Here is a 12,320-nt window from a genome sequence, read left to right on the forward strand (position 1 = left end):
CGCCATGCATCGAAAAGAGAGTCCGGATCCACTTTCAGGAAACGGTCCCTTAACGCCCGATACAGGTCGGAGATGGATGTCCTACGAGGTGTCGTGTTAGAATACCATCAAGTGCGTGAGTTGGGGCCTCCCTGTTAAGATCCCGCAACCTCCCATGACAAAAGGAGAGAATCTGGTTGACCGCCATTGTGTGTGAGGAGGGAAGGTCAAAGCGGTCCATGATCGCCCTGGTAGAGCACCATTTCCTAGCAGAGACATCCATGAGATCTCCCACTACAAGAAGACCCCTGTCCCGCCATATAGATTGTCTAGGAAAACCAATGTCCCCGGGGAGCTCCGGGTGATCAGTAAGAAAATTATTACTTCTATGCTACTCAGGGCTGTTGCAAGGATTTTTGCCACCCTAGGCGAAAGCTAATTTTGACGCCCATTGAGCCCTTTGACACACCCCACCTTACTACTGGGGCAACACCCTGTAACAAACCCACTCCTCATGTAATCTCCTTACTACTGGGATGACACACTGTAACAAACCTTCTTCTCATGTAATCACCTACTACTTGGGTGACACACTGTAACAAACCCCCTCCTCACATGACAGTGGTTCTGGCTGGGCGGGTGTTTCGGATGAGTGGCAGGTGCATCAGATGCTGGCTGGTTACTGACTTTCTTGCACCAGGCAGAGTGGCGCCTCCACCAAGAGGATGCTCTAGGCGGCTGCCTATTTTGCCTACAGGCAGAACTGGCCCTGATGCTACTTTTTGTTTGCAATTGTGTGTATTTTTGTTCAGAAATATATTTTAAAGTTTTTTTTTCTTATCAGTTATATCAACTTTTAACTTTATCTTGATATACCTCTCAAATAAAGATAAAACACTAAAATATCAATTTTAAAATCCTTTACATTGGGTGGCCTTCATTTTTCATATGACTGTAAATACCATTAGAATATGATACCTTTAGCCATAGATGAGATTAGAGATGAGCGAACTTACAGTAAATTCGATTCGTCACGAACTTCTCAGCTGACTTTTCCTGCATAAATTAGTTCAGCTTTCCGGTGCTCCGGTGGGCTGGAAAAGGTGGATACAGTCCTAGGAAAGAATTTGTGACGAATCGAATTTGCTGTAAGTTCGCTCATCTCTAGATGAGATGTAATAATAGCAAACACGTCATTGACGGCACTCCCATAGATTTGAATGACGTACACCTGCTGATGAATCCACCGCTGTAAACGTCTATTATAGTAACCTAGTTTGTAAGGTTGAAAAAAGGCAAGAGTCCATCGAGTTCAACCTAAAACCCTACCGTGTTGATCTAGAGGAAGGCAACCCTCCCCCATGAGGTTGATGCCAAATGCCCCACGACAGAGGGGAAAAAAAAAAGCGTATTGCTGGCCGCAGCGATGTCCCGTCTCGGCTGGTGATAGGATGAGTGCACTGTCATGTAAGGAGCGGGCCCAAGCTAATAATAACAGCTGAGGTGGGACATTGCTGTGGACGGCGATACGCTGACTGCAGTGTGACATTACAAGGATAAGAAGCAGGGACCCTAGCAGTGTCGGAGGAACGGGACACCGATACCGACACAATGGGGACACATAGGAAGGTGAGTTAAAGATAGTTTTTTTAGTTTTTGCAGTCCGGACACAAGGAAAGGTAAACATTTTTTGCTGCATTTCTCTTTTAATCTTCACGTTGCAGAAACAATATTCCATCAGCATAGTGTACTGCTGGTACACAATGGCCCTCATTTACTATTGCAAACCCGACATGCAAACCCGCATTGCGCCAGAAATTCTGTCTGCGCCAGAATTTGCACCAGAAATGAGAAAAACCCAACTAACTCTCCATTTTACTGAGAAAACCCAAAAAAGGGGCATGACTGTTGGGAAAAGGGGTCGTGGTCGCAGAAAAGGGGCATGTTCCCTACATTTTCACAAAAACCCAACATACTTACTAAGGTTTCCAAAGAAAATGTAGTGGATTTGAGCTGAGGAAACCCCGACAGATCAGAGAATGTGTAAGCTTAGTAAATACTGTGGAAAAAAAATTGCAGGGAATTAAAATCCACAAAAAAAAAAAAAAAAAAACTACACTCCACTCTTAGTAAATCAGGGCAAATGTTTATCCCGGACATAGGGTCCTTAAAGTATACCTGTCATTAAAACTTGATATATTGTAGAGACATTTGGAAAGTTTAAATCACAACAAGTTTACCGTCTCAGCTCTATCACTTGACCAGGAAGAACTCATAATGTAAGTCTACAAAGCCTTCCCGATCTCAAAGGCACAGAGCAGAGAGAGGATCGAGCGGCAGAGCACCTTTCTCCCTGCTTGCTCTCATAATTGGTCGGAGTCTGAACACTCAGGCCCCAACTGATATAAATTTTTACATGTCCCTTAGACATGTGAAAAGTTTATTTTTTTATTGACAAGGGCACTTTAATACTCCTCTGTGCTCTCTCCTGTCTGATAGCACTCATCTGTGCTCTCTCCTGTCTGATAGCACACCTCTGTGCTCGCTCTCGTCTGTTGGTACTCCTCTGTGCTCGCTCTCGTCTGATGGTACTCCTCTGTGCTCGCTCTCGTCTGATGGTACTCCTCTGTGCTCTCTCTTGTCTGATGGTACTCCTCTGTGCTCTCTTCTGTCTAATAGTACTCACTCCTATCTGATAGCACTCCTCTGTGCTCTCTTCTGTCTGATAGTATTCCTCTGTGCTTACTCCTCTTTGATAGCACTCCTCTGTACTCTCCTGTCTGATGGCACTCCGCTTTGCTCTCTGCTGTCTAATAGCACTCCTATGTACTCTGTATTGTCTGATAGCACTCCTCTGTGCTCTCTCCTGTCTGATGGTACTCCTCTGTGCTCTCTCTTGTCTGATAGCACTCCTCTGTGCTTTCTCCTGTCTGATGGCACTCCGCTTTGCTCTCTGCTGTCTAATAGCACTCCTATGTACTCTGTCTTGTCTGATAGCACTCCTCTGTGCTCTCTCCTGTCTGATGGTACTCCTCTGTGCTCTCTCCTGTCTGATGGTACTCCCTCCTATCTGATAGCACTCCTCTGTGCTCTCTCCTGTCTGATAGGACTCCTCTGTGCTCTCTCCTGTCTGATAGGACTCCTCTATGCTCTCTCCTGTCCTATGAGGCAGGAGAGTGCACATAGAAGTGCTAGCCCACCCTCACTTACTGGACTTTGTCCATGTCTGTACTTCAACTTGGACAAAGCCATGATTTTATAAGCCATAATTTCTATAAAAGGAAATAAAATGCAGATGTATGCTAATAACAGGTTTCTAAGTGGTCCCATAGAAAATACATACTACACGGTATAAGTTCTTTTTCTGCATCAACTTAATGGAATAGCAGTACTGAAATAACACTGCCTATGAGTCGGTAGTGGTGTATGACATGGTGACCCCCAAGCTCTTTATTGAAAAGGGTACTCCGGTGGAAATTTATTATAAATTTTTTTTTTTAATCAACTGGTGCCAGGAAGTTAAAGAGATTTGTAAATTACTTCTATTAAAACTCTTAATCCTTCCAGTACTTATTAGCTGCTGAATACTACAGAGGAAATTCATTTCTGTTTTGGAACACAGAGCTCTCTGCTGACATCTCTGTCCATTTTAGGAACTGTCCAGAGCAGCATATGTTTGCTATGGGGATTTTCTCCTACTTTGGACAGTTCTTAAAACGGACAGATGTCAGCAGAGCGCACTATGCACGTGATTCAGCAGAGCGCTCCGTGTTCCAAACAGAAATTAATTTCATTTGTAGTATTCAGCAGCTAATAAGTACTGGAAGAATTAAGATTTTTTAATAGAAGTAATTTACAAATCTGTTGGACTTTCTGGCACCAGTTGATTTAAAAAAAAAAAAAAAAAAAAAGTTTCCCACCCGAGTTCCCCATGTAAGTAGACACCATGGGGGAGATTTATCAAAACCTGTCCAGAGGAAAAGTTGCCCATAGCAACCAATCAGATCACTTCTTTCATTTTTTAACAAGGTCTCTGTAAAATGATAGAAGCGATCTGATTAGTTGCTATGGAGAACTCAGCAACTTTTCCTTTGGACAGGTTTTGATAAATCTCCCCCCATAAGAATGAGGAGACAGTGTACTGATGTCACTATCCTGTCTCCTCTACTCAGCAGCAACTTTAGTGGCAAAATAGCAGGGGCCGGCCGTAGAAGGAAACAGATGCTCCCTGCTTGCTACCGCAATAGTGGTATAGGATCAGCATACAGATTAACCCTGGCTTTGTGAAATAGCTGTAATAAATATTTTGCTGGAACTGGGGAGAAGCAGCTGCGTCCCATCTATTGCCATACTAATGGTTCAAGGTCCAGGGTCTCCAAACCCCAAAATCTGTTGCTGGGTCTGTGAAGAATAGCACACAGTCCCATCCATAACCTTCAGCTGGGCTATATACAGAAGCCCATGAATGGCACATCGAGATCTCTTATGCAACATAAATGTGACTTTCTGTTCTTCATTGTAGATGCCTATAAACACATAATTTTTTATACCAATGCTTAGAAGGACAAGGCTTTCAATTTAGCATGAGCCAATAATAAATGGGGAGCAGAGAGACATAGGAAAAATAGTAAAGATTTTCTAAAACAAGTGTGTTACATATTTAATAAACGTCACACCATGGGACAAAATATCAGTCATTTTATTTTACTGGATAACTACTTTAATTCAACCTGGTAAATAAGCAGGGGTGTCCTCTAGTGTCCATGTCTCTGACCTTTACGCTCACAATCTGGAGATATCTGGTTAGAAGGACAAAATCTTCCTTACTCATTTTTCCCCAGTATGTTTTACAGCCTGTGAGAGCGCTTCGTAGTTGTTCCTAGAGCTGCTGTAGAATAGGTTTAGTATATGAATTAGGGTTTATTGGAGTGTTTGCAGAGGAAGCCAGCAGGCCTAGCACCATTGCAGGACTTGCCACAAGTGAAGGCGTTAAAGATTAAGTTCCATAGGATAGAACAAATCAGTGGTGGCCTGAATGCTGGAACCCCACTGATCATTCACACAGGTGACCAGGTGCATCTGCTCTCTCTGCACCATCCACTCATTATGGGACTTTAGCTGCTCCATTCACTCAGTGTACAAAGGACCTTCATTCTTGTGATTAGTAGTGGTGCCAGGAGTCGGACCAACACCAATTAGCTAGTTATTCCCGGTCCTGTGTAGAGGGGGACATTTTTAAATCTTGGGTTGATCCTTTTAACATTAAAGATTCATATAGTAGATATAGCACTCTTGTCTCGGTCTGGTTATTTACTTGTAATGAAAAATTTGAAATTAATGGATTTCAAATAAATTTCTCATTCTGCCTAAACAGAAATAAATGGTGTTTCATTCCACAGCGGCAATAGGATAAAATACCTACCGCACGTTTTACACGGAATTTGGCCAATTCACCACTTCTGCACACTTCCTCCACATCAATCTGGATTAATCTGAGGAAGGTCCAGTTAGGACTGACATTTATTTCTATTGAATTGATTACTAATAAAGCTCATGAATTCTGCATAATCAGGAGTGCCATGTTTTCATTAGAATTTAATGTGGAAGAGGTCATGCAAGAAACTAGCTACCAGTTTGATATAAGTTGACAAGTAACTGTTGATTTGTTAGTACATAGCAAGATGTATACCGGCACCAATGCACTTTGTGGATCCTTACTACAATCAGGTAACTGGGTCTCTAACACCTGGACAAAAGCCCCCTCGGCAGGATTCAGTAGTGCTCACGGTAATAGTGCAATGTAATAGCGTCAATCAATAGGAGAGGAAGACAGGCCCTGATGAAGCGCGGACCAGCGTAATACAGACCGTTGCCCAAAGTTCCTCTGAAGCACCCATCATCCACCCTCCCTCTCCCTCCACCGTCTACCCCGAATGAAGCAATAAAGAGATCACGGCATTAAACACCTTAGGATGTGCTCCGTCTTTCTCTCTTCTATTGATTGCAACTGTTTATTTGCCAGGTAGCCACACCCCTCGAAGCCAAATTTATTAAGACACCTACCTCAAATGTAAGATATAACAATGCAAGAACCTATGAGAAAAAGTGCTGTGCTTGCAAATAAAACAAAGGGGGGGACACGTTTTGATCAAAAAGTGCGCTGAGAGCCTTAAAAAAATTCTGAGATAAAAAATTTTGATAACATTTTTCTTCTTTTTTTGATATAATGTGTCGCTGCAATCTCTGTGTTTGTATACTGTGCTTGCAAATAAACCAGCTCATATGTAAACATAAATTCTGAGTAAGCTGAATGAGCCATGAGAGTGATAAAGAGGTCATGGCTTCCCCACATTTGGTTTGGCACAGATCCCAGACACATATGATCATGTTATAGACAGACCTAGGAATTTAACATGAAGGCTCTTTTAAAAGGAGTACTCCGCTGTTAGACATTTTATCCTCTATCCAAAAGGACCGGCAATAAGATGTCCCGCCGCTGGGAACCCCCGCGATCCCCTCTGCAGCAGCCCTTAGCTAAGTTTTCTCCGAGGCTGATCACGGGTGGTGCAGGGGATGGGGCATTGTGATTTCACATCCGCCCCCCTCAATGCAAGTCAAGTCCATAGACTTGTATTGAGGGAGTGGGGCATGACATCATGATGCTCCGTCTCCCTGCACCACCTGTCATCAGCCTCGGAGAAAACTTTGCTGTGGGCTGCTGTGGTGGTGGTGGGAAATCACGGTGGTCCCCAGCGGCAGGCAGGCCCCCTTTGATCAGACATCTTATCCCCTATCTAACAGCGGAGTACCCCTTTAAGGATGAACTCTTTGCCCTACCATTCTAAGTAAGTAAGATGATACTTTTTCTAGACATTAGCCTGAAGTGCTAGGTTACTAGGTACAAGGGTAGCTATAAATATCTAACAGTTTAAAGTATAATAAGAACAAAACTTAAATTACTATCTCTAACCATAGAAAGCAAATGTGGAAATGGCATTATTAGGTTTAAGATACTTCTTGATGGGCAAATTTGTATGCTTCCTTGAAATTTTTCTATGTTCACATTGGAGCTTCCTTTACACCATGGCAGAGCTAAGCAACTAAACAGTTTGTTTTTTGTCTGTTTTTTGTCAAGAAGTCTAGTTATGTCTATTGAAACAAACACACAAAAGCACCCAGAGAGAAACCTCAGATTACTACAAAACTCAGCATGCAGTATATTTAAAGTATAACAGTTGTGGTCTGTTTAGACAGTCTTGCCACAAGAGAGCGCAAGAGAGCTTTCCGTCTGATCTATAAAAAGGCTCTCAAAAGCTACTTTTGGGTAACACACTTGTTGGTAAAAGATTGTTGACAACTAGACATGCCTCTATAACACACAAACACTTTGCCAAGTTGACAGCCTAAGAAATGCACCCATGGACTGAGAGAAGAAATAATGTTTTCAATAAACTACTCACCCTCTATGCATTCTAATCAAGGTGTTGGGAGCATTGGTTAAGTGAGGGCCCACACACATGGCAAACAGGCTATGGCATGGCCCAGACAGACCACTAGGAGAGAAAATGGTTTGATCCACTGGCAAGCACAAGCAGCTTCCAGTAAGTATACATGGGACACGAACAGCTCAACAATATTTGCAGGACATCCTGAAGCCATACATGTTGCTTCTGATGTAAGAAGTTCCCTCTGGCATTTTTCAACATATAATGCTCCCCCACACACAGCAAAGGCTTTCCAGAAATGTTGTCGCCAGATTGCAACCCTGAGGAAGTTGCCTTTGTGTGGCAACGGAACCCGTGGGGACTCTGGTGACCCGTCCTCCCTTACTCCACCAATCGCTACCTGGCCTGTGATGTCTGGTTCCATGTGGTAATTTGTTATTCTATATAGCTGCAGTGTAGTCATTATATAGTATTCGTATGGATATGGTGTAACGTATTGCATATTTGATATTATTGTTACCTGCATGCGAACTACAGACCTGACACATCGTTTATTGTATCATTGAGGGCAGGTGTCAGGTTAGGGGGTTCATGGCCCCCTCCTCTAGGTTGTGTGCTGGCTTTAGCAAGCCAGGGATTTTAAGGTTTTTAATCTTCTCTTGTGTGCAATTGTTTGTTTCTAATATATTTTGTATCAATAAAATATTTTTCTAATGGATCATATTGGGTGTGCTACGATTTATCAGTGATGGCTTTTTCTGGTTCTGGTATTCATTCAACAACTACTTCTTGGTGCATTATTTTTTTTTTTTTCCAGTGCATTTTATACTGAGGAAAGGGTTTGGTCGTATATACACGTAAAATAACACATCCTAGATCTGAATGAATGAACTAATCGTATGAAATACTTTAGTCTTTACATAATTTTTGTGTGATTTTGTAGGCAGCACATTCAACTATCAATGGAAATCAAATCTATCAACCCATGGAGGTCTGGATATGGAGTCCCACAAAATAAAAGTGGAAAACCACACTACAGCCTGATCCAACTTTGATGTAATGTCCTTAAAACAAGTCAAAATGAGGCTCAGTAGAGTGTGTGGCCTCCACGTGCCCGTATGACCTCCCTACAACACCTGAGCATGCTCCTGATGAGGTGGTGGATGGTCTGAGGGATGTCCTCCCAGACCGGGACTAAAGCATCCACCAACTCCTGGACAGTCTGTGGTGCAACGTGGCGTTGGTGGATGGAGCGAGACATGATGTCCCAGATGTGCTCAATCAGATTCAGGTCTGGGGAATGGGCGGGCCAGTCCATAGCATCAATGCCTTCCTCTTGCAGGAACTGCTGACACTCCAGTCACATGAGGTCTAGCATTGTCCTGCATTTGGAGGAACCCAGGGCCAACCGCACCAGCATATGGTCTCACAAGGGGTCTGAGGATCTCATCTCGGTACCTAATGGCAGTCAGGATACCTCTGGCAAGCACATGGAGGGCTGTGCGGCCCCCCCAAAGAAATGCCACCCACATCATTACTGACTCACCGCCAAACTGGTCATGCTGGAGGATGTTGCAGGCAGCAGAACGTTCTCCACAGTGTCTCCAAGCTCTGTCACGTCTCTCACATGTGCTCAGTGTGAACCTGTTTTCATCTGTGAAGAGCAGAGGGCACCAGTGGCGAATTTGCCAATCTTTGTGTTCTCTGGCAAATGCCAAACTTCCTGCACGGTGTTGGGCTGTAAGCACAACCCCCCACATGTGGATGTCGGTCCCTCATACCACCCTCATGGAGTCTGTTTCTGACCATTTGAGTGGACACATGCACGTTTGTGGACTGCTGAAGGTCATTTTGCAGGGCTCTGGCAGTGCTCTTCCTTGCACAAAGGCAGAGGTAGCAATCCTGCTGCTGGGTTGTTGCCCTCCTATTGCCTCCTCCCCATCTCCTGGAAGCACCTCCATGCTCTGGACACTACGCTGGCAGACACAGCAAACCTTCTTGCCACAGCTTGCATTGATATGCCATCCTGGATGAGCTGCACTACCTGAGCCACTTGTGTGGGTTGTAGACTCAGTCTCATGCTACCACTACAGTGAAAGCACCGCCAGCATTCAAAAGTGACCAAAACATCAGCTAGGAAGCATAGGAACTGAGAAGTGGTCTGTGGTCACCACCTGCAGAACCACTCCTTTATTGGGGGGGTCTTGCTAATTTCCTATAATTTCCACCTGTTGTCTGTTCCATTTGCACAACAGCATGTGAAATTGATTGTCAGTGTTGCTTCCTGAGTGGACAGTGTGATTTCACAGAAGTGTCATTGTCTTGGAGTTATATTGTGTTGTTTAAGTGTTCCCTTAATTTTTTTGAGCACTGTAGTTACATGTGTGCCACTGCCTCACACTGCAGCAAAGTATAACTCATGCACAGCAAACACACAATCATGGATGTGCATCTCCTTTTATGCAAATAACTGCAAGGGACACCTGACAGACTTAAAATTGTTGTTTTTGTTGGTTTTAATGTATTTCAAATACATAAATGTAAGGTTCAAGGATGTTTTTTTTAAGTTGCATGTATAAGTACTACTTTTTATCTTTAAAAAGAGGACTTGAATGCAGAATTAGTCCAGCTTAGATACTTCATACAGGTACGCTCCCAGAAGTTTGACGCCTTGAATATAGTTGTACCTGGAATGCAAGTAGTAAAGTTAGAAATGCCGCTTTGAAGTACATGTCACATTAGAAAACTGTCCTAACTGGGAACAACCTACAGTACAGATTAAAATGTAAACGGGCAGATAGAAACAATGCTAACATAAATTGTGTTTAAAGTTTAAAATAGCGGTAAGTCAGCATGAAAATGTGGTGTATGTAGTGTATGTTTACCACTAGAGGAGAAGAATGCTACCAACACAATGAACATGTAGGATGACAACCCTTCATTTATAAAAAGTGTTCTATAAGCACTATAAAAACTAAAATAATCCCAATGGGAGGAGCCACTACAATTTTAACAGGCCACAAAACGAACATTGTGATGTAAGTGTATTCTAAGTAGTATTAGATCAAGAGGATAGTTTATACCTGTTAAGCTTTTCATTTTGGGAATGTGCCCCATCATCTGCTGCGCCAACAGGGAGCAACATAACATTCTTCCCAGTTGCTTCTTGGAAGGTAAGAGTCACAGGAATGCTTCCACCTTCTCTGGTCAGGTCAGGTTCCACATTAAACACTGTGAATAGAGGATTTGTCTAGTAAAGCTCCCAGAACATGCATGTTAAACCAATTCAATGAATCACAAGAGTCAATACAGGAGCCAATAGATCACCAAAAGATCTTGTTGTTATTAAATTAGCAACTGGCAGCTAATCAGGATTTAGGGTAGGGTCACTTGCAGCGCATCCACAACTTATTTCAGATACAGATGTGTCGATGCCAGTCACTAGAGTGAGCTCCCTGCTGTGGCCGGATAGCCTGTGTGTCTGCTCCTACCACCGGATTTCCCGCTGTGGCCGGATAGCCTTGTGTGTCTGCTCCTACCACCGGATTTCCCGCTGTGGCCGGATAGCCTTGTGTGTCTGCTCCTACCACCGGATTTCCCGCTACAAATCTGCTGACACACAGGGCTATATGGCTGCAGAAGGTAGCTCGCTCTAGTGACTGGGGGGCTGGCCGTAGGAGGATTTATTTATACTTTCTTTAAAAGAGTGGACTACCAAGTATGGGTGTCATAACAACAATGCAGCAATAAGTTAAATGAGGGACATCGGAGTGATCTCTGATGTCCTTCATTACTGGCTGGTGTCAGCTGCAGATAGCAGCCAGTACCTGCCAGGTATCATGCAAGACTGACTATTCTATTACAACCCCACCTGACCCACGAAGGCAATGTAGGCGATTGGTCAGGAAGGGCTTACTAAAAAGGGCTGACAAAAACCTTGGCAACCTGGGATATGTCTAGCCCTATCTAGGAGCTAATTTGTTATTATAGGAAAACTCCTAAGGGATCACTCACACGAGCCTATTATCTTTCATACTTCCAGTGTGTTTCCCACTGAGAGTTTGAAAGGGGGTGGGCTCACCACCGGCTGTCCACTGGAAATTTTTGGCAGTGGAAAATTTGCTGCAGGAAATTAAATTGAAGTTAATAGGATCTGTGGCGGATTTTAAACAGTGTAAATCCACTGCTGAAAATCTGCTGCAGATAGCCTGCCCCCTTTCAAACTCACAGTGGGAAACACACTGCAAATTTGAAAGGTACCATGCTCGTGTGAATGCACCCTTTAGATAATTAGAGGATAAAAGTACTCATTTATGGCCAATGTCTGTTTCAATACAGTCAAACTACATTGCATATTCTCATACCAGATTTCATGGCTTTCCTTCCAGCAAGGTAGTGAGGGTGGTTGAAGTCTGAGACCCAAGGTTTTCCTCCGTGACCCATTGTAACTTTAAATTTGTTAGGACTATTTAAAGCTTTGAACTGCTCAGTTAAGTAGTCTTCCACCTTAAAATGTCAAATGCAAAGAACATTAGAATTATATTCACATGAGAGACATACAAGACATTATATCCATATCAAACCATGCCTTTTTTTCTCTCTAAAATACACAATATTAAAAAAATAAACCCATGGCAAGTCAATTCCATTTTTTTTTTTTTAAACTATATATTTTGTAATATACATGCAAAATAAAAAATGCTTTTGTTTTAGTTAATTGCTCTGTTTTGGTGGTCTGGCAGAGACGTTTACTGTAGATACAATAACGAGCCTGTATAACACTAAATAGAGCTCCACGAGCCTGTATAACACTAAATAGAGCTCCACGAGCCAGTATAACACTAAATAGAGCTCCACGAGCCAGTATAACACTAAATAAAGCTCCACGAGCCAGTA

The 12,320-nt window shown here is 43.1% G+C and overlaps 1 protein-coding gene across 1 annotated transcript in view; it reads right to left on the bottom strand.

Moving 5' to 3' along the window:
- Window positions 1–9,924: 9,924 nt before the first annotated feature.
- LOC130273916 (cytosolic non-specific dipeptidase-like) overlaps window positions 9,925–12,320 on the bottom strand; it is a gene marked incomplete in the record, with an annotated part of 43,098 nt that continues 40,702 nt past the window's right edge. The window contains 3 exon segments of the mRNA XM_056521436.1: window positions 9,925–10,111; window positions 10,508–10,655; window positions 11,789–11,930. Of these exon segments, the coding sequence (XP_056377411.1) occupies window positions 10,045–10,111; window positions 10,508–10,655; window positions 11,789–11,930 (357 nt within the window).

Source organism: Hyla sarda, chromosome 5, assembly GCF_029499605.1.
Source record: "Hyla sarda isolate aHylSar1 chromosome 5, aHylSar1.hap1, whole genome shotgun sequence".
Lineage (NCBI taxonomy): Eukaryota > Metazoa > Chordata > Amphibia > Anura > Hylidae > Hyla > Hyla sarda.